We start from the raw sequence: 24,192 nt of genomic DNA, 5'->3' as shown, positions 1-24,192 counted from the left end.
TGGCCGCGGGACGTAACCTATTACACCCATCAATACCCATACCACATCCTTGTCCGGTCTCCATTTTCCTTTCATCATTTTTATCATGAGAGTAATTTTAATAGTCACCTATTGTGAGTAACGACAGGTTACTCACGCTACCAAAAATCTAAGCATAGCAGCTACTCGAACCTGTACTAGTAGGACTCATAGGACAATTATATCTATGCAGGTGGTTTTCATAAGATTCCTGTAACATAAATGCACATAACATATATATACATTGATTATAAAAAATAAGAGGTTATGCACCAGGGCTTGCCTTGGGCAGGCGCAGTGTTAGCTGAGTCAGTCATCGGTGGCTCTGGGTCCTCCTCCCTCATGAGGATCTCCTCCTCGTATTTTTTGATGATCTCCTCGAACTCGCGATCGTCTGTGGTCACTATCTCCACCAATCCGTTCTCTACATGCATGCGATGATGATGCAAGACTTAGCATTGAGACAACAACTCTTAAAATAAGAATACGCATACTAAGCTACTAAACTAGCTCTAATGACTAAGATACTAAGCTAACTGTCATTTTTACCAAGCAAGGTGTTGGGTTCAACTAACAAACATTTAGCTTAGCAACCCAAGGATATATCTTTATTTCTACTAATGATTTAATGTATATTGAAACAGAGAGCATCTAACTACCCTAATACTTAGTCTATTCTAAGGCTACAAAAATTACAGTGAACACATAATAATATAATGAAACTGCTGTAAAAATTTTAGGATCAAAACTATCACCAATTCACCACAAAAATTCATACAATATTCAACTTAATAATATTAAGCATTCTCATACTATTTAATAGCTCCTAATGTCCTCACATATAAATATGAACTAAATACAATAACAGATAGAGCACAATTTTAGGAAGTGGCTGCACTACCGGGGATATATATTGAGTTTGATTTTATTACGCGTGCATATATATAGCTTATTATTACAGGTTCAAGTTATTAATTTTAATTTGTGCATCTATAATCCATCTTATCAATGCACAACTTTCATTTTTAATTTGGTTTGTTGGCTCTTCCTATTGTGTCCCCCTCCCTTTTTTCCTCCCTTGATATTATGTGTGTGTGCAACTGTGTGCATATGTATTTTTTTGACATACAGACATATAAGCTAGCTCCTCAGTCGATCCCAGCTAGAGAGGGACAAAAACAGTCATATATATAGGACACTATTAATTAATCTACATATAGGTAATTAAGAGAGTAGTGAGGTCTGTTTCCTCAATCATGCATTCTCTGGCATCTAGGCCTTGTTTAGATTGTAAGTTTTTTCACTCTCTCTTCATCACATTAAATCTTTAGACATATGCATGGAGTATTAAATGTAGATAAAAAAAAACTAATTACACAGTTTGATTGTAAATTACGAGACGAATCTTTTGAGCCTAGTTAGGCCATGATTGGACAATAATTGTCAAATACAAACGTAAGTGCTACAGTGCCAAATACTGATTTCTAACCTCAATCTCAACAAGGCCCTATATATACTTTATTGTTCCAAACCCAATATAATTAATGTGCCAACGCTGCACGCACGTACTCCCGTCGGCATCATCATCGTCTGATTGAGGTACAGAACAGATATGCTCATCTACAAAATATTCTCAATCTCATCATCATTAGTTGAGATGTTGTGTCAACATCTAGCTACTAACTGCAATACTGCATATTCTGTAGTGTTATATATCTGTACTCTCTGCTACCTCAGAATATATAGTGGTCGCCTCCATGCAGGCAACTCAAGCTATATATATTCACATGGAGCAGCCAATTTTCAACATCAGTTAACACTACGCCGTACTTAATTCGGCCGTCAGCATGGAGGAGACGCGAATAATTGAAACTCCAGCGTGTCTGCAGTCGGAAAAACATGAAGGTTTGTTCATCAGAACCACAAATATGTTATCACAATTATATGATTATTTTGTGGAACGGTTCTTTCTTTATAACACATTATTTAGGACACATCTGGGATATTATACCGAATTTAGGACAAATTTAAGACACACCCGGTTCTTTCTTTACAACAAACTAGGACACGAATGTAGTTATATATATTTCCCAGGTGACTACTACCTTCGTCCTGCAAAAAAGTGTCATGTTTTGGTTTTATTAAGGCAAAAGTATCTTATGTTTATATAGAAGATTATCGATATAATATTTATGGCATCAACTAGATTTACTATGAAAATATATTTCATAATAACTCTAATGATATTTATTTGAGGTGATACCAAAGTATCTTATGTTACCAAGTTTATATAAAAGGTTATCAATACTTATGTGGGTAGTAGACCATAATGTCGTTCTTTCATTCTAATATTGGGTGGATCTTTTATTAGAAAAATCTTGCACACGACCAATCAATAACCGTAATGGGTTTGATTGGTTACCCATGTAAAAAAAACGTGGATAACAAAAGGCAATTTTATCAAACACGGCTTGCTTGTGGTCTGTGGAGGACAATCAATTAGACCTAATACAAAGTATTATTGTTCCAAGAAGTTTTTCTTGCATGAATAAATTACGGTTGTGATATATACCACTCTAAGAATTGATTAGAGGAAGCTAAAATGCTTTGGCTAGGGAACATTTTTTTAGAAGTTACTGTTTTAGAGTATGGAGTTTTAAAGTACGGATAATTATCTACCAAATCAAAATACTAGTGTTTGCTGTGGCAGAACCGTCCGAAATAACACGTTTTCGGAGGCACTCGTCTTCCACTAGACATTAAGCACCCCTAAAGTTAGCTACATCGGATAGTTCCGTCGAGCACACCCCATGGGAGAACTCAAATCAATCCACGTTTTACCTCCAGAATCCAATAATGATTACGAGCTTACAATACTTAATCTATTTTATACAACAAGAGTTCTTAGAAATTATTTATTACAATACCAAAGTTTAGAGTGCGATAATTAAACAGCGGAATAAAAATAAACATCTAGCGAAAATGATATAAGGATCTGTCTGTGCCCACCAGAAGAATCCTCTACACAAGAGTTACTCCTCAATCTGCACCTCCAATAGGGTAAAATAAACCCTAAGTACACAATGTACTCACAAGACGTACCCGACTAGTGGAAATAGTTTTTCGACTCCAAGGGGTATGATAGGCAATATGGGTTTGATGTTTTCTTTTTGTTTGTGTAAAGCATTACTAGAAGTACGTCATTAAGATCAAGTTTAATTAGCAGTCATGATTACTTCATTAGCTAACCATTCTAGGTAAGCACCTGTTTTACTTTCAAGTATGGGTTGAGCAATCAGAACCAATTTACTATCTTTCATATTCTAGTTCTTACTACGTGCTATACCATAGCCAAGTCATACCGTCTCACAGAAATGATGATTCGCGAACCAACGTATCCCAGCTGGGTACCCCAAAACACACGCCCCATTTGTACCCAGGCACAAACAAGACCAACACATTCCACATCTGTCACGGGGTCTAGGTCGCCGTCCAAACTTGGACTCCAAGCCCTCACACTTGAGACCCGGCCTCAATATGGTGCTTAGACTTCCACCTTTTCCCGCCTCCATTCGTGTCACACCCAATTTTAAGGATAAAATTGAATGTATAAAACTCGTGTGTAAGACAGACTCTTATCTCAACTATCACCATACTGAAGTGCACATGCTCTTAACATATCTTCCAAAATCTGGTTGATCCTTTCAGTTTGTCCATCAGTTTGCGGGTGGTAAGCGGAACTGAAATTCAACTTTATCCCCAAGGATCTATGCACTTTATGCCAGAATTGCGATGTAAATTGGGTGCCTCTATCCAACACAATTTTCTTGGGAACACCTTGTAAGCACACTATTCTTTCCATGTACAACTCTGCTAATCTTGCACCATTATAGGTAGTCTTGACTGGTAAAAAGTGAGCAACTTTGGTGAGTCGATCCACTATTACCCATATTGAATCATAACCTCTTTGAGTGCGGGGCAGTCCTACAATAAAATCCATACCAACTTCTTCCCATTTCCATTTAGGGATCTTCATTGGTTGTAGTAACCCTACAGGTCTTTGATGCTCAGCTTTCACTCTTTGACAAATGTCACACAAAGCCACATATTCTGCCACATCTCTCTTCAAACCATACCACCAATACTTCTCCTTGAGATCCAAGTACATCTTGGTACTTCCGGGATGTATAGAATAAGCAGACTCATGGGCCTCTTGCAGAATTGCATCACGGATAGCTTTCGCTTCAGGTACACATATCCTTTTCCCGAACCAAAGAGTACCATTCTCATCCATTCTGAATCTGGGTGCCTTTCCAAGCACTACATTCTCTGCTATCTCTTTAAGTTTTTCATCCTCCAATTGACCTTTGCGTATCTCTTTTTCCAAAGTAGGCTCTATCACCAATTCCATTGCATTAGTGACCAGACTCAAGTTGAGATACTCCATTTTAGCACACAACTCTACCGACATAGATGTTATCTGAATTCCATTGGCATAGCTCTTTCTGCTAAGTGCATCAGCTACGACGTTTGCCTTTCCCGGGTGATAATGCACTTCCAAATCATAGTCTTTGATCAATTCTAACCAACGACGTTGTCTTAGATTCAGATCTGATTAGGTAAAGATATACTTCAAACTCTTATGATCAGTATAGATATCACTCTTATGTCCAATTAGATAATGTCTCCAGATCTTTAAAGCATGAACCACAACTGCCAATTCCAAGTCATGAGTAGGATAATTCAACTCATGCTTCCTTAGTTGTCTAGATGCATATGCAACCACTCTTCCTTCTTGCATAAGCACACATCTGAGACCCAAATGGGATGCATCACAATATATAGAGAAGTTCTTGCTTAAATCGGGCAAGATTAATACTGGAGCTGTAGTCAATCTCTTCTTTAACTCTTCAAAGTTTGCCTGGCATTTATCCGACCATACATACTTAGCATTCTTTTCCAACAGAGCTGTCATGGGCTTGGCTAGCTTGGAAAAGCCTTCAATGAACCTTCGGTAATAACCAGCTAATCCCAAAAAGCTACGAATCTCACTTACAGTAGTTGGTGGTTTCCAATTTAGTACATCTTGTACTTTGCCTGGATCCACTGCTATTCCACCATTGGAGACAACATGACCCAGAAAAGAGACTTCCTTTAACCAAAACTCACACTTGCTTCGCTTAGCGTACAACTTATGTTCTCTAAGCTTTTACAAGACCAACCTTATGTGTTTCGCATGTTCTTCTTCAGTCTTGGAGAATATTAGTATGTCATCTATGAATACTACCATAAATTTATCCAGAAACTCCATGAACACCTTATTCATCAGATACAAGAAGTATGCAGGTGCATTGGTCAATCCAAAAGACATAACGGTGTACTCATATAATCCATACCGTGTAGTAAATGTTGTCTTGGGTATGTCCGAGTTCTGAATCTTAAGCTGATGATACCCAGATCGGAGATCAATCTTGGAGAACACATGGGCTCCTCTCAATTGATCAAACAAATCATCAATCCTAGGCAAAGGGTATTTATTCTTGATGGTAACCTCATTAAGTGAGCGGTAATCCACACACATCCGTTGACTACCATCCTTCTTATCCACAAAGATCACAGGTGCCCCCCACGGGGAAGAACTAGGGCGTATGAAACCTTTTTCTTGCAACTCTTTTAGTTGTTTCTTAAGCTCTTCTAATTCATTAACTCCCATTCTATATGGACGTTTAGCTATTGGTGCAGTTCCAGGTAATAATTCGATAATGAATTCAATGTCTCGATCAGATGGCATACCTGGCAAGTCATCGGGGAAGACATCCGGGAACTCCTCCATGACACGATCTTGTTCATTGACTTCACCATCTAGCTGATTCACTGTGGCTATTGGCTGAGCTTGCACTACCACTTCTACACAGATTCTATCCCCATTGAGTGATGTCACAACCACAGATTTCTCCTGATACTGAATCACTGCCCGGTGTTGTTTCATCCAATCCATTCCCAGGATAAGATCAATTCCCGTTGTTCTCAACACAATAGGCTTCACCTTGAAGTCTACCCCCTTAAGGAAATGCTAGTTGAGGGGCTCCAATAAGAAGCGGGCATACTACCTCTCGGGGAATTCATTAGTATAGGATTTTTCATGGCACATAAGGGTATGCTATGCATTCTAACAAAAGCTTAGGAGATAAAAGAATGCGAAGCACCAGAATCAAAAAGTATGGTAGCAGAAATAGAGTTGACGCTGAACATACCCAGCATGACCTCAGGCGTCTCCTGAGCTGCATCAGATGACACATAGTTCACCTTCGCTGTGAGAGGTGGTCGGGCGTTGAACTTTTGATTGTTGGTCTGGTTCTGAGGTGCTTGTTGGTTCTGCTTCTTAGGACACTGATGAGCATAGTGACCTACTTCTCCACATCGGTAATAGGCATTGGGATTGTTGGGTGTACCACTCTTCACAGGAGCATTGTTGGACACTCCTTGGCATGTTGTGGGATTGCTAGTCTGTTGCGGGGGATGCTGATTTCCAAACTATTGCTGGTACTGAGGGCGTTGTTGGAACTGGTTCTGCAGAGGATACTGACCACGGTTTCCCTGGTGAGTTGGTCCTTGATTTCTCTACTGGAAACCTTGCTGGGGATAAGCACGTGGGCGAGTGTTGCTTCCAGAAGCTTGCCCTTGGAGCCTTCTCTTCTTAGCTTTCATCTCCTTGCGCTTATCATCAATCACGATTGTGCGATTCACCAAAGACTGGAAGTTAGGATAAGTATTAGACATCAGCTGGAGCTGCAGTCCATCATAGAGTCCCTTGAGGAAACGGCGTTGCTTATCCTTGTCATCCGCTACATCATTAGGAGCGTAGTGTGATAGTTGGGCAAACTTGTCCCGATATTCCGCCACAGTCATTGATTCTTGCTTGAGAGATCTGAATTCTTCCTGCTTCAGTTCCACTAGTCCATCAGGAATATGGTATGACCGGAAACTGTCCTTAAATTCCTGCCAAGTGATGGTAGGAGCATTGTTGGGACATCCAAACTAGAATGATTCCCACCAATCCTGAGCAGCTCCTTGGAGTTGCCTAGAGGCGTACAACACCTTTTCAAGGTCGTTGCATTGAGCTATGTTCAGTTGTTTCTCCACAGCACGCAACCAATCATCTGCCTCCATATGGTCTGAGGCATGGGTGAACACCGGTGGACGACCTTTCATAAACTCTCCATGCTTATCTCTGACCTGAATAGGTGGTGGCCCTCTTGCAGGTTCATTGTCCAAGCGCTGCATCATAGCTTGCATCAGCTGCGCTTGCATTCCCAATATCTGTTCCATGGTCACAGGTGGCGGTGGTGGATTTATGAGAGCATCACGCCCATGACCATGGCCTCTGCCTCTTCCTCCTCTTGTGGCCATCTGTTTTCCAACAAATGCGCAAAATTTAGAGAATTTTCCAATTATAGAGAGCTTATAAAAGATGAGACACAATGCTGAGAATTTTCTGGACAAGATTCAAATTCAGCAGTTCAGTAAAACTGTTATAACTCGAGTTTCAGAGATCCAACAGAGGTGCACCAAGATTCGTTAGAAAGCTTAGGACATCAGCTACAACTTTCATTTAGACCACTTTTACAGATTCGGACTCACACATAGTCAAAAGTAGAGCTAAACCGAAACTGTTCTGAGTTCCAGACAGCGCAGGAATATCAACTTGTGTCAGCTAGATCTCCCAAACCTGAACAGCTATTGACGTGATTCTAGAGACACTTGAAAGATACAGAGGTCTAGTTATCTCCACAAAAATTTCAGAATTTTCATCATCCCAGATTTCGAGATATCAGATAAAGAACACAGGCTGCTCCAGAAATCAGCACAGCAGAGATAAGATAAAACGAAATATCTGCATTAAGATTTCATTCTAAACTTAAAGTTCCAATCTAAGGAAGTTGTGGACATGCCCACAAGCTTCCAGCAATCAAGCAAAATACCAAATCAACTAAGTTCACAAATTAAACATCTAATCAACCAAGTTCACAAGACCAACAAGACTAAATAAGAACACGAACTAACGACGTGGTAATCTAGATCAAGGCACCTAACACCTATGGAGCGGTGTCAATCATGGTGAAGGACCGACGCTTCTTCTTGTAGATGGAAGGCTGTCCAAGTTGTGCTCGAAGTTCATCCACTTGTTTCTGAAGACGTCTCTGCGCCCTCTGAGATGCACGCAGTTCTCCTTTGACTTCATCATCCACTCCCTGCATAGCGTGGACATGCTGCACCGTTGCCTCCAGAGTTGGGTCATTCTCTGGTGGAGTCAAAACCTGCCAAATACCCTCATGATCATTTCGAGGAAGGAACCTGAAGCGATCCTCCCTCATGGCCTCAAAGCGACGACCATGTTAGTGGATATAGGCATTCTATGCTACATCCTCCATGCCATCCAAAGCATGGGCTCTCCTGGCAGGGGCACAGTGGACAGTCTCCACCTCATGTCCATTCTTGATATCATTCCAAGCGGTGACCACCAGCTCTACCTTCCAGAAGGTAGCCTCCATTGGGTGCTGGTACTCGGCGCAGTGGTAGCTGATGGAGGCGTGCAAGTCGGGAAAGTAGTCGTCCAACACATGGGTGAGGAGAGTGTGGTAGTAGGCTATCTCTGGAGCTGGCTTGAAGTAGTACTTGCACTTCTAGCCAATCTCCTCGTCCTCCACGGGGGCAGCTGGGGATGGTGCAGGTGTAGGGGAAGTAGCCGTCGACTCCTCAGGTGTAGCTACCACAGGATAGACGGGCACGGCGACTAGTGTAGGAGCAGGTGTAGGCGTCGGTGTAGGCGTCGGTGTAGCCATCTCCTCGTCGTCGGAGATGATCACAATCTCCCTCTCCGCCGGTGGGGCATGTGGGGTGAACATGGCACGATAGCCGGCGGTGCTGAGTTGAGCAGTCTTCGGATTATGAGACATCTATAGATTTAAAGTGAGATAGAATTAGAATCAACAATTTTAAATAATAGATTAAGGTATGAAAAGCATAAATTTTTTAGTAAAATAACAAGAATAAGTCAGTAAGCAAGAAACCAGAGGAGCAAAGATGCTAAAACGACCTTTTTCTAACTAGGCTTGCGTCCTACAGTCAACACGGCTCTAATACCAATTTGTCACACCCAATTTTAAGGATAAAATTGAATGCACAAAACTCGTGTGTGCCTAGGAATCAATCACACACACAAGCTGACAAATTACATAAAGTATCATCACGGTGTCTCATACATCAGAGTTATAATAAAACTTAGTCTTATACATCACAGCGGAAAAATAAAAAGATAATAAACTCTCATGGGCTTCATCACAGGGAAGGTCAACTGGTTGACCACAAGCCTAATAATCCTCCAGGAAATCCTCATACCCGTTGTCATCTGTTACCCATCCGGGATTTTTATCCAAGTAAAGAAAATAAACAAGTGTAAGTACATTCCGTACTTAGCAAGCTAACATGGGGTTATGAAGCTCAAAAAGGATAGACTCTGGTTTACTGCAGTTAGCATTTTTAATAGGTCAAGCTTTTATTCTCAAGTATTATCAAGTTATGCTTAAGCTCCCATTTAATTCCCATAAGAACAAATATCGGGGTCAGGTGTACCATATATCATCATTGAACAACTTTAAATGATCATCATCAAGTATCCAGATATTCTGTGAGTTTTCTGGGCCGCTCGTGACCGTGAGCACGACTGTTATAACAGTTTGTTACCCTCTGCAGAGGTGGTGCACATTCACCGTAAGTCGTGATCCCCATATGCCCGGGTTAATTACTCCCATGTCACTACTAAGGTGAGCGGGCAGGGTACACTATGAAGCCATTTCATAGGTTTCCCTAACAAGTTAGGGCCGCTAGGTTTCCTTGGCAGGCAGATGTAGGAACCCCCCTTTCCTATGGCACATATCCATCACGGCTATACACATAGGAACAGAGGCAGCCCTATACCCAACGTGGCAAGCCCCATTTGCGCCAAAAAGGTAACCTCTAACTAGCTAGAAAAGATCCTATTACTGAGCTAAAGTCAGAGCCATATGACTCTCCCGGTTGCACTGTCAGTCCCAGCTTTTGCCGATAGATAAGTCCTTATGGAGAGCTGGGAGCAACATGAGCAAAAGTCATTTGCACCTTCGCCCTATGGAACCATTGTTATGAATCATGTTAAACTCTTAGTTCCATAGTATCATTCATCATCATGTATATCAAATTCAGTTAGAGCACTAGCAATCTACCCATATGCATTTAACCCATAGGAAACAAGGAACATGATAAACAATCACTAGGATGTCCTTACGGGTATCAAAATTAGACACATGCAAATGAGTAATTGATTAAAGTGAAATAGGACATCAAGGAAGGCCCATGCTATACTTGCCTTGGTTCACAAACTCGTGCTAGTCCTGCTAGTCGTCGAAGAGTTCTTGGTCTCCAACGTTTTCCTCACCGTCTAAACGCGACCAACACGGCAACATACAACATTCCAAAAGTATTCATGCAAAGCAAACATTCCTATCATTAGAACAGTACACCAACAGTATTGAAATCAAGATAAAAAGTTTGTAAAACTAATCTACATCTCGCTACGATCACGTCAACGCGAAGTTCACGAAAAACGGAGCTAAAATGCGAAAGTTATGATTTAAACGAGTTTTCCTATAGCCATATATTTAATTAAATCTAATCATGAAATTAAAAAGTTCCAAACTTGACTAACAGTAGTTCCAATATGTAGCTTATGAAATTACGAAGCTAATGCGATTTGAATGGATCAATTCGGAGCTAAAACGATAATTTTATAAGCGAATCAGTTCAAATGGCATTTCTGTAAATACTGAAAACATATTTTTGACTTAACCCGTGAAGTTTACGCTTTCCAATAGAGATTGCGCATTCGGGGAAATACGCCTTGGACTGCGGGTTCTATGTTCTGAAAACCGAGGGGCTCTTTAGCATAACTACGCGCGAAAGGGTAACTTCCACTGGTGGCCGTTGATCTCACGATGGGCGGTTGAGAATAAACCGAGGAGGGAGAATAGGGGGGGCTGGCTGGAACAGAGCCCCAGGCGGCCAGGCGCCATGGCCGGCGGCGTGAAGGACTCGGTCGCGCGCGGTTAGGGGCTAGGGTTCGCCAAACGTAAAGCCGAGTGCACCGGGGGACGCGGGGGAGGAAGGGGGTCGCGACCATGCCGTTACGGCGGCCGGGAACGGCGGCTAGCGCGGTGGCTGCCATGGCCGGCGACCACGGCTCGCGGAGCTCGCGGCCAGGGCTCGAGAAGCCAAGAAATGAGAAACGAAAAGCATGGGAGGAGAGGGGAGAGTACGGCGATGCTCACCACGGCAAAAAATCGGAGCGAAGGTGGACGGCGGAGCTCGGAGACCACGGGGCGGCGGTTCTCTCGGGCACGGCGACGCGAGAGGGAGCGGGGATCAGCAGCAGCAGGTGCGGGGACGGCCTCGGATTCCTTTTGTAGAGGCAAGGGCGCGAGGGGGGGGGGCGTTCCCACGACACCGATCGTGGGCGGCAGTTGCGGCTAGGCCGGACGCGGGCGGTTCCGAGGCGCGCGGGGATGAAGACGGCGCCGACAAGCGAGGCCCGGGCGTCAACGACAGGGCACGGGGGAGCGTGGGCGGTTGCCTGGCGAGACGCTGGGCTGGCGCGGCTGCTGGGCTGGGGCTGCGGTGCTGGGCCGAGCGGGGAAAAGGGGAGAGCTGGGCTGGGCTGCGGGCCGAGCGGGCCAAAAACAAGGAAGGAGGGGGAGAAGAGAAAAAGAATTCTTTTCCTTTTTCCAACGATTTTCCAAATTTCATTTTCAATTAGATTTTGAATTCATCTGGAATTTGAATCAAAACCATTCATCACAAAAATAAATATGTAGCAGCATGTATGCATCACTTGTAGCTAATCTTAATCTTATATTTGATTTTAGTTTTATAAAAATTATTTGTTTCCTATATTTCAATGCTCACCAAAATTGTTTAAATAAATCAATTTGGCTATTTCTAGAAAATGCAAATTTAGGGTGTTACAATTCAGTCGGTTCGGAAAGAGCCAGAACCCACGACAAGAGCATAACGAGCCTTCCCGCTCCCATAAGAAAGTATGTGCTCAGGATAATAAGTCTGTGACCTGATTACCATCCACAACAACGGACGGTCCTCAATCGACACGGACAAGAAAAACAGTGTAGCCAAGCTAAGCCCCATTGGCTGCGGGACGTAACCTGTTACACCCACCAATACCCATACCACATCCCTGTCCGGTCTCCATTTTCCTTTCATCATTTTTATCATGAGAGTAATTATAATAATCACTTATTGTGAGTAACGACAGGTTACTCACGCTACCAAAAATCTAAGCATAGCAGATACTCAAACCTATACTAGTAGGACTCATAGGACAATTATATCTATGCAGGTGGTTTTCATAAGATTCCTGTAACATAAATGCACATAACATATATATACATTGATTATAAAAAATAAGAGGTTATTCACCGAGGCTTGCCTTGGGCAGGCGCAGTGTTAGCTGAGTCAGTCATCGGTGGCTCCGGGTCCTCCTCCCTCATGAAGATCTCCTCCTTGTATTCCTCGATGATCTCCTCGAACTCGCGATCGTCTGTGGTCACTATCTCCACCAATCCGTTCTCTACATGCATGCGACGATGATGCAACACTTAGCATTTAGGCAACAATAACTCTTAACATAAGAATACGCATGCTAAGCTACTAAACTAGCTCTAATGACTAAGATACTAAGCTAACTATCATTTTCACCAAGCAAGGTGTTGGGTTCAACTAACAAACATTTAGCTTAGCAACCCAAGGATATATCTTTATTTAATGTATATTGAAACAGAGAGCATCTAACTACCCTAATGCTTAGTCTATTCTAAGGCTACAAAAATTACAGTGAACACATAATAATATAATGAAACTGCTGTAAAAATTTTAGGATCAAAACTATCACCAATTCACCACAAAAATTCATACAATAATCAACTTAATAATATTAAGCATTCTCATACTATTTAATAGCTCCTAGTGTCCTCACATATAAATATGAACTAAATACAATAATAGATAGAGCATAATTTTAGGAAGTGGCTGCACTACTGGGGATATATATATTGAGTTTGATTTTATTACGCGTGCATATATATAGCTTATTATTACAGGTTGAAGTTATTAATTTTAATTTGTGCTTCTATAATCCATCTTATCAATGCACAACTTTCATATATATAGGACACTATTAATTAATCTACATATAGGTAATTAAGAGAGTAGTGAGGTCTGTTTCCTCAATCATGCATTCTCTGGCATCTATATATACTTTATTGTTCCAAACCCAATATAATTAATGTGCCAACGCTGCACGCACGTACTCCCGTCGGCATCATCATCGTCTGATTGAGGTACAGAACAGATATGCTCATCTACAAAATATTCTCAATCTCATCATCATTAGTTGAGATGTTGTGTCAACATCTAGCTACTAACTGCAATACTGCATATTCTGTAGTGTTATATATCTGTACTCTCTGCTACCTCAGAATATATAGTGGTCGCCTCCATGCAGGCAACTCAAGCTATATATATTCACATGGAGCAGCCAATTTTCAACATCAGTTAACACTACGCCGTACTTAATTCGGCTGTCAGCATGGAGGAGACGCGAATAATTGAAGCTCCAGCGTGTCTGCAGTCGGAAAAACATGAAGGTTTGTTCATCAGAACCACAAATATATTATCACAATTATATGATTATTTTGTGGAACGGTTCTTTCTTTATAACACATTATTTAGGACACATCTGGGATATTATACCGAATTTAGGACAAATTTAAGACACACCCGGTTCTTTCTTTATAACAAACTAGGACACGAATGTAGTTATATATATATTTCCCAGGTGACTACTATCTTCGACCTGCAAAAAAGTGTCATGTTTTGGTTTTATTAAGGCAAAAGTATCTTATGTTTATATAGAAGATTATCGATATAATATTTATGGCATCAACTAGATTTACTATGAAAATATATTTCATAATAACTCTAATGATATTTATTTGAGGTGATACCAAAGTATCTTATGTTACCAAGTTTATATAAAAGGTTATCAATACTTATGTGGGTAGTAGACCATAATGTCGTTCTTTCATTCTAATATTGGGTGGATCTTTTATTAGAAAAATCTTGCACACGACCAATCAATAACCGTAATGGGTTTGATTGGTTACCCATGTAAAAAAACGTGGATAACAAAAGGCAATTTTATCAAACACGGCTTGCTTGTGGTCTGTGGAGGACAATCAATTAGACCTAATACAAAGTATTATTGTTCCAAGAAGTTTTTCCTAGCATGAATAAATTACGGTTGTGATATATACCACTCTAAGAATTGATTAGAGGAAGCTAAAATGCTTTGGCTAGGGAACATTTTTTTAGAAGTTACTGTTTTAGAGTATGGAGTTTTAAAGTACAGATAATTATCTACCAAATCAAAATACTAGTGTTTGCTGTGGCAGAACCGTCCGAAATAACACGTTTTCGGAGACGCTCGTCTTCTACTAGACACTAAGCACCCCGAATGTTAGCTACATCGGATAGTTCCGTCGAGCACACCCTATGGGAGAACTCGAATCAATCCACGTTTTACCTCCAGAATCCAATAATGATTACGAGCTTACAATACTTAGTTTATTTCATACAACAAGAGTTCTTAGAAATTATTTATTACAATACCAAGGTTCAGAGTGCGATAATTAAATAGCGGAATGAAAATAAACATCTAGCGAAAATAATATAAGGATCCGTCTGTGTCCACCAGAAGAATCATCTACACAAGAGGTACTCCTCAATCTGCACCTCTAATAGGGTAAAATAAACCCTAAGTACACAATGTACTCGCAAGACGTATCCGACTAGTGGAAATAGTTTTTCGACTCCAAGGGGTATGATAGGCAATATGGGTTTGATGTTTTCTTTTTGTTTGCGTAAAGCATTACTAGAAGTACGTCATTAAGATCAAGTTTAATTAGCAGTCATGATTACTTCATTAGCTAACCATTCTAGGTAAGCACATGTTCTACTTTCAAGCAAGGGTTGAGCAATCAGAACCAATTTACTATCTTTCATATTCTGGTTCTTACTACGGTGCTATACCATAGCCAAGTCGTACCGTCTCACATAAACGATGATTCGCGAACCAACGTATCTCAGCTGGGTACCCTGAAACACACGCCCTATTTGTACCCCAGGCACAAACAAGACCAACCCATTCCACTTCTGTCACGAGGTCTAGGTCGCCGTCCAAACTTGGACTCCAAGCCCTCACACTTGAGACCCGGCCTCAATATGGTGCTTAGACTTCCACCTTTTCCCGCCTCCATTCAGTCGGTTCGGAAAAAGCCGGAACCCACGACAAGAGCATAACGAGCCTTCCCACTCCCATAAGAAAGTATGTGCTCAGGATAATAAGTCTGTGACCTGATTACCATCCACAACAACGGACGGTCCTCAATCGACACGGACAAGGAAAACAGTGTAGCCAAGCTAAGCGTTGGCTACGGGACGTAACCTGTTACACCCACCAATACCCATACCACATCCCTGTCCGGTCTCTATTTTCCTTTCATCATTTTTATCATGAGAGTAATTATAATAATCACTTATTGGGAGTAACGATAGGTTACTCACGCTACCAAAAATCTAAGCATAGCAGATACTCAAACCTATACTAGTAGGACTCATAGGACAATTATATCTATGCAGGTGGTTTTCATAAGATTCCTGTAACATAAATGCACATAACATATATATACATTGATTATAAAAATTAAGAGGTTATTCACCGAGGCTTGCCTTGGGCAGGCGCAGTGTTAGCTGAGTCAGTCATCGGTGGCTCCGGGTCCTCCTCCCTCATGAAGATCTCCTCCTCGTATTCCTCGATGATCTCCTCGAACTCACGATCGTCTGTGGTCACTATCTCCACCAATCCGTTCTCTACATGCATGCGATGATGATGCAACACTTAGCATTTTGACAACAATAACTCTTAAAATAAGAATACGCATGCTAAGCTACTAAACTAGCTCTAATGACTAAGATACTAAGCTAACTATCATTTTCACCAAGCAAGGTGTTGGGTTCAACTAACAAACATTTAGCTTAGCAACCCAAGGATATATCTTTATTTCTACTAATGATTTAATGTATATTGAAACATAGAGCATCTAACTACCCTAATGCTTATTCTATTCTAAGGCTACAAAAATTATAGTGAACACATAATAATATAATAAAACTGCTGTAAAAATTTTAGGATCAAAACTATCACCAATTCACCACAAAAATTCATACAATAATCAACTTAATAATATTAAGCATTCTCATACTATTTAATAGCTCCTAGTGTCCTCACATATAAATATGAACTAAATACAATAATAGATAGAGCATAATTTTAGGAACCTAACAAAATTTGCTTCATAATTTTTGAAAACTTACACGATTTTATATGATTTACCAAAATCAGCCCAAAAATTAAATTAGAAAACTATTTCTAATTCCTTAGGAAAAGAAAAATGAAATCTCCCGCTCGGCCCACACACGTGGCCCATGCAACGTAGCGCGGGTGCGCACAGTGGCCCACTGGCGCAGCCCACGCGTGAGGCGCCCGCGCGCTGGCGCTCTTGCAACGAAGCCCCTGACTTCCTCTCGAATTGCATCAGAGTCCTAACACTATTTCTCCCTCTCACAGTCTCTGTCACCTAACCCCTTGGCTTTCCTGGAATTTCCACCGCGCGCACACCGGCGACCCAGCGCACGGTGGCACGGCGGGTGGTGGTATAGTGCGGCTGCTTCGGCCACTTGGGGCTCACGCTGGCCTGTCAGTCGGGACGACCTTCAACTACGGTCCAACCACCTACGCTGAGCAGCAACACGGGGTGGCGAGATGTGCTTTAGCGAGCTGCAGTGACGCGCGGCCATCCGCAGCTGGGGCACACCCATTCCGGTGAGCTAGGGCTACTACGAACCTAACTGGCGAGTGCGTGAGCATTAGGAGGCTACCATGGGCTAGGACGAGGTGACGGTTGGAGTGAAGGATGGCAGAGGAGGGTTGGCCACATGCAACCGAGCTGTGCGACGGCGCACCATGGTGGTGTGGTCACGTCAGCGGCGACGGGAAGATGGTAGCGGTTCCGCTAACATACGCAAGGTGGAGAGAGAGGCGAGGCGAAGCTAGTGGCACAGGTGAATTGGATCAGGGCAGACGGTAGGGGGACTGCCCTCGTCCGTGTCTAGACGTGGCCTTATCGGCATGGTGGTGGAAAAAGCTCCAAATTGGAGCTTGGCCTTGTACGGTTCAAGGCTAGGTGGGGTCGGGCAGCGAGAGAACTAGATGGTGAAGCCACAAACGTGCTGAATTGAGTGGAGGTGATCACTCGATGGCCAAATTGGTAGCGTGGGTCAACGGCGGCAGCAGAGGGAGAGAGAGACGGGTCCGAGCTTTGGTTGTCCTCACCTTGGCAGCTAGCAGTCGGTCAGACTCGCGACCGTGTCTGTGCACTCGCTACGCGACATGCGACCGGACCACATGCACGCGTGGGATAGCAAGTGGGGGTGCGGCCAGCGCGGCCGCAGCGCCATTAAGGCGAGACGATGGCGCGAGCGCAGCTGGGACCGCCCACATGCACACAGTGGCAGAGCGAGCAGCAACAGCGCAGCACGACGTCGCAGTGGCATCGGTAGCGGCAACACGATGCAGTGGAGCAGTGCGCGAACGTGACGACGAGGTGATGGCGCCGGTAGTGGCTTTGTCGCGGGGCGGGGCGGGGCAGGCGGCAGCAGCATCGGCTTCGTGCGGTGGGGCAAGCGGCAGCCAGGCCACAGCCAGGCCAGCGTGGTGATGCCGAACGCCCGAGCTTGGTGACCGCGTCCACCCGGCGAAATAGCTCGAGAACGTGTTGTGCACGCATTTTAAAGCACCTATAACAACTAAATGGTTGGTTCTGCACCTAAATCATCTTCACCGTGCTCAAGATAGCATACGAGGCTACCAACCCGAGCTAAAACATGACACCACCTCCTAACTCGATTTTAGAAAATAAGTCGACCAACATTGCATTGTCTTGCTGTTTATAAACTTGAAAATATTATAAGTCTTTGAGTTGAACTTCATTACAAGTTGCATTTCTAGGCTATTAGAAATATTAGCTAGCAATGTTATTTTTCCACGGCTAGTATTTCATTGTCATCTACAAAGTTCATATTGCAAACTTTATTTAAGCGCCACATATATGTTCTATAGCATTTTTGTTAAATAAAAATTAGTTTTAAACCCTACTTGATACATATGAGTTATGGAATAGCTTACCATTTAACATTTTTATTGATCATCTGAAGTTACAAAATTGTTATCTTCACATTCCATCACATGCATTATCACATAAACATGATGCTCATGACATGGTTTGGTAATTTGTTTAGGACGTAACACCGAGGGTGTTACATTTGGTAGTATCAATTGTGTCCTGATAGATATGTTTATGTAAACCCTAAACCACAAAAAGTAGTCATTATTCAATACACACAACTATGCCAGATACATAATTCTATATATGGAACCATAAGGATCGAGCAGCGGCACTTGCAAGCTACTAACTAGAATCGAGAGCCATGGAGTTCTTCGCATCGAATGGATGGCCTTCATTTACCGTCTTGAACTTTAGTTCTGAACTTGCAATAAATTCTAATTATGGATATGCTGCTGTCACTACACCAAACTGGATTTGCCTTGGCGGCCAAGATTTTACTTGGCGGCTAAAATTGAGCCGCCAAGGAATATAACGTTTCCTTGGCAGTGGCAGAAAACCGCCAAGAGAATGTAATTCCTTGGCTGTTATTATAAACCGCCAAGGAAAACGTGGGTTTCCTTGGTTGTTTATGCAAGCCGCCAAGCAAAGGATGGATTAACTTGGCTGTTTTGACGAACCGTCAAGAAAAAGATGTGTTTTATTGGCTGTTTCCATGAACCGCCAAGAAAATGATGGGTTTCCTTAGCTGTTTTTAGGAACCGCCAAGAAAAGCATGCATTTACTTGGTTGTTGTCATCGGCTGCCAAGTAAACAAGGTATTTCCTTGGCCTTTCTTTAATGAGCTGCCAAATTAATAATTCATTTTCTTGGCAGTTTCTATTGAGCCACCAAGTAAATTTAATATTTTCATATATGTATTTTAAGCCAACAAGCTAATTGCCCATTGTATTGGTGGGATGTTTCTTATGATACATGCATTTGTATGTTAGTATGACAAGTTTGTCTTAAACTCTTAGGTGGCGATCTTGCTTAATAGCTACGAGGTCATTGCCTCATAAGTATATACACCCTGACTCAATGTAACATATACATCCACTACCCTCTGTTGTTGCTCGATGACCTCAAATTGTGTGATTGTCCTCCACTTCTCCACCCTCCGATTGCATGCCCATCGGCACACATCTTTGCGCATACGGTCATCCACTTATGTGCAGTTGGCACCTCACCGTACGTGCAGTCGCCTAGTACTAGGAAGCTGTTTGTGCCCTCATTGAGGGGCACACGACACTCATGAAGGGAACAATGGTGAGATTTGCGACACGACTGACGTAATCGCTAATGATAGTCTATTGTATCCGGACATCGAAAGATGACTACACGATGGAGCAACCACATATAAAGGATGCACAATATCACCTGTTTGGACCACTAATGGGCTGAATTTGAATCATACAATTAAAGAAATAAACACACCAGTGACTCAGTGAGAAGATAATGAATTATTCTCTAATACATAAACTCAATCTTGCTAGGCCACATGCCAACAAAAACATGCAAATACTGTTTTATAGTTTAATTTGTTTGGGTGCATGTTTTGTTGAGTTGTGATCCAAATTCAGTTATATACATGATAAAGGCTAACTTCTGACGGAGCGAAGCAAGGCCCATCGCCGGGAGGCTTGGGTCGAAGAACGCTGCCACAAGAAAATTTTCCATCGCCCAAAACTGCAATGCGCCCACGAGCGAGCATACCGCATCGCACTCCCGCCCAGGGCGCCAAAAATTCAGTCCCACGCGTGTACCCGTATAGATAAGGTCCAACCCATACTCTCGACGCCCTCCCCATCCCACACTCCCACCACCCTCCCCCTCCCACACTCCTGCCGCTGCCCCCTCCCAGCGTCGCCGCCCCCTCCCATCCCTCCCAGCGCCACCGCCCCCTCCCTTCCCTACCGGCGCCAACTCGACCAGACTCCTCCAAATCTATTTGGTACGTACACTTCTTTTTCTTGAATCAGTTTGTTCATCTTGCTCCCTACGAAGTGAGAAAAAATGAAGTCCACATGAGATAGATTCTTGATTGATTTCTGTTGATAGAGGCTGGATTAGTTTTTTATTCCAAAAATAGGTTTGAATCCTCGGGTAGCTGGGTAAGCAAAAGGGTGAACTAGAGATGTTTAAATCTGATTTCCTCACTCACATTTTTTTCAAGGGTCCCCGCATGTGAGGAGCCAATCATCTGTTCGCTCTGTCGTGCATCAACACTAACTGGATTGAGGAGAGGAGCAAGTGACACCACACTGTACACTAGGGACCTTGCTGATCAGATTCGAGGACAATTGAAGAAGGCACTGCTTCCCTCTCCCACGAACTGCAAACCTTTCTGATTGAATAGCAGTAAGTATCAGTTGACTAATGCATTTTGATTGAATAGCAGTAGTGTTTCAGACATTGGCTAGAATGCACTTGTTTGTTAAGCTGCATACTCAATCCTTAATTTGGCAGAAAAGAATCTTACTGCTATTTCAAATTTTTTAGTTGGTATGTGACAAATTATTTCTATTTGCCTATTTGTTCTGTGACTATTATTTGTGTCAGATTGTTGTGACATTGAAACATATTTTATTTTTAAAACAGAACAAGAATAATGGTAGACCGTGAATAGATGTATAGTGGTTGGTCTCGTGGGCAGCCTCCTTCTCATGAGTGGATTGAAAACACAAATAAGTTTCTAGACCACACATTCTCTATGTTGAGTCTGGTTGAAAATGACACCATTAAGTGCCCATGTGCCTTTTGTCAAAACTATGCTAGGCAAAAAAGGTTTGATGTAGAGATGCACTTGTGTAAACATGGGTTTAGGGATGACTACAAAATATGGACATCACATGGAGAGAGTCATGTTGAAGTTGGAAGTGATGAGAGTTCTGAGGAAGCTGATCGCATGGATGATATGTTGCTTATAACCCTAAAGGCCTCAAGTATCCCTCACAAGTAGGAGCTATTCTAAAACGGGAGTACCCAGGCATTATCAAGGTATATGATGAGCAGGGCAATGTTGTTAAACAACACCTAGCAATGTCATGGAATGATTATTATTGGAAAAAGAATAGAGATGGAATTTGTTATGCCAGTAGAGTAAAGCAGGAGTTCTGGGTTAGTAATCTATCTAACTTCTAATTTTATGGATTTTGATATTTTTCTCACATGTATACCTATCTGACTGTGTTACTTGGCCTAGTCCTACATATGCAGAAGTTGTTTATAGTTCATCTGCGACATAGGGTTACTGCTAACAAAATTTTAGAAGCATATCTAGTGAGAAGAGTAAGCAATATGGTGTATCAACTCCGTCTAGAGGCTGTCAAGATGTACTTTCACCTAAGGGATGAGACATGTGATGATACACGAGCACGCACCATTGAACTTACAGAAGAACAGTACCTGACTTGTCGGTTGGAATGGTGCAGTAAATCAGCTTGGGCATGGTTCTGCAAATACTGGACTAGTGATGAGTACAAGAGAAAGAGAAAGATAGCCCAAGATTGTTGCATGAGTTCTGAAGATAATGTTCAAAATAGAGGAGGTTCAAGGAATTTTTTGGAGACACAACAACTACTGGTATAAGAATTCCTTGTGTCTTGCCTAATTAAACCATTGGCCTCTACAAAGTTTTCCCTTGCATAATTTGATGTTTCTATTCTTGTAGGAACATACTTTCAGTCCTGAGAAGAGTGGCACTTTAAATACATACGCTGTAATGAAAATGGGATTCAAAACTGTAGACAGCACTAGAAGGGCTGGTCCCATCCCTAGCTAGAAAGCGCAAAAACGCTTGGTATGCTTTGTATTATTTACTTGATTATCTCCAATGTAAATGTCCTTGTCAGTAGCAACTAATCAGTTTAATTCTTAGAAAATATCTTACAAATGTAGTAGTTCGATCATATAATGCTTATTTGATTATGTGCACATGGGCATTGTTAGAGTATATACTCATTCGTACAACATAAAATTCAAAATCTGCTTATTTTTCATATGTCATGATTTTTTGCTTATTTTAGGATGACTACAGACAACTAGTTTCATATGAGAATTCACAAGAATCGGATGGAAAGGCGCTGCACATTGTAGGAAACGGGATGAAGCATGGGCGTGTTCCAATAGGTGATGGTGCTGTGGACAAGGCAATTGTTCTAATACATAGTAAATCAGTAGGTTTTAAGCCAATCAATCCTACTGATTATGATAGGGTGCTCAAAGAAAATGAGCAGTTGAAAAAGACTAATGGGATACTCTTTGAAGAAAATAGTGTTAATCGTGCGTTGATCATGGTAATATTTTTTTCATTGCTTCTAGCAAATAACATGTTCTGATTTGGGTAATGCTCCTATGCATGCATCTGAATGTAATACTCATGTGCCTTTTTAATTACAGACAATGTATTCTGATTTTAGAAGAGAACCACCTGCAGAGCTGTTGCGGTGTCTAGAAAGTATTGATGCGCGTCGTCAACAGGTTACAAATTTTACTGAATGCTTATACAATTAATGTTTTGTGTCTAGAGGACATTTCATCTAGAGAATTAATATTGTTTGATGCCAGAATACCAATTTGAGTTGCAGCAGTGAAAAGGTGGCTTCTTGCTAATTAGTAATGGCAACCTTAGATTTAAGTTCAAGGTAAGGTAGCCAAGATTAGTTTGACTTGTCTGATTCCCCTCAGTTTTGCTTGGCAAATACCCTTTAGTTCATTTGGTCAGCTCCTTAAGCATCAAGTACTGTATTCAAAGATCAAGTAAAACTATGCTCTGCTAGGTCCATCTTCATATTTCTTAACAGCTCATAGTACTGCTAGGTTGAGTTGACAAAAAGTAATCCTTGTGTTCTTCATATTATGGACTATGTAATCCTTCTGTTGCTGCCCTTTTGCTTTCTTGGCTGGATAGTAACTATGTAGGTGCACATGGTTTGCACATCATCATAGAGATTTTACTGATTTTGCAGACTGTTGCTTCCCCACATGGTTGCTCCCACTCAGTTGATGACAGGCGCAACGGTGAGAACATTGATGAAAGAGATGATGATGGAAACAACTTCCATGAAGACGATGAAGATGGTGATGGTGAAGATGGTGATGATTTCGACTCCGAAGGAAATGGTGATGGCGATCCTGACCAAGAAAGGGAGGCTGATGAGGAAGCCTTTGAAGGCGATCGTTGATGACAGTTGCATTGTCGACAGTGACCTGCAGGAAGCAAATTGATTTGGCATAGGACCAACTAATGCCAGCAACTCCTAGTACCTGCCGTGTCATGCTGACTTCTTTTCGTCTATTTTGGTACAGCTAACATATGATGTGTGGCTGAGCTTTTGCAAAGTCTTTTGTGAATGTGTGATGATGACATGTAGGCAAGATAAGATACTGCCATCTAGATTATATCTAGGCGGGATGCATGTGCTGCTGACATGTTTGCCCTATATAAAGTGGACAGTACGTACTGGTACTGAGCAAGTGGATGTTGGGTATATGATTTGTATTGTTGTTGCTATCAGATTTGTGGCTACCAAAATATTGAGTTTGTTTGTATTAACTTGGCAAAGTAAGCTGTCAAGGAAATTAGAATTGTCTTGGCCAATGTATTCTGTTTTCTTTGGCTGATGAACGCTGCCAAGGAAATGTATTAACTTGGTTGTTTTGGACGGCCAAGCAAATAGTTTAAATTGGCGGATGATGCTACCAAGGAAAGAAATTTACTTGGCTGTTGTAAGCTACCAAGGAAAGGTATTTTCTTGGCTGTCCAAAGCTGCCAAGTAAAAAAAAT

The 24,192-nt window shown here is 42.0% G+C and overlaps 1 protein-coding gene across 14 annotated transcripts in view; it reads left to right on the top strand.

Moving 5' to 3' along the window:
* LOC136518877 (uncharacterized) overlaps positions 1 to 23,919 on the top strand; it is a 28,305-nt gene extending 4,386 nt beyond the window's left edge. For 6 of the 14 annotated variants that reach the window (XM_066512564.1, XM_066512565.1, XM_066512568.1 and 3 more), the window contains 5 exons: positions 1,782 to 1,923; positions 13,628 to 13,769; positions 22,433 to 22,702; positions 22,806 to 22,886; positions 23,375 to 23,919. In XM_066512564.1, coding sequence (XP_066368661.1) covers positions 13,764 to 13,769; positions 22,433 to 22,702; positions 22,806 to 22,886; positions 23,375 to 23,590 — 573 coding nt within the window. In that variant the 5' untranslated portion in view covers positions 1,782 to 1,923; positions 13,628 to 13,763 and the 3' untranslated portion in view covers positions 23,591 to 23,919. The other 8 variants (XR_010774641.1, XM_066512572.1, XM_066512571.1 and 5 more) reach the window with 8 other exon arrangements.
* The last annotated feature ends 273 nt before the right edge of the window (positions 23,920 to 24,192 follow it).

The sequence above is a fragment of the Miscanthus floridulus genome, chromosome 17 (genome assembly GCF_019320115.1).
Source record: "Miscanthus floridulus cultivar M001 chromosome 17, ASM1932011v1, whole genome shotgun sequence".
In the NCBI taxonomy this organism is placed as follows: domain Eukaryota; kingdom Viridiplantae; phylum Streptophyta; class Magnoliopsida; order Poales; family Poaceae; genus Miscanthus; species Miscanthus floridulus.
The sequence above is the reverse complement of the archived record's forward strand: the minus strand, read 5'-3'. Positions and strand labels throughout refer to the sequence as shown.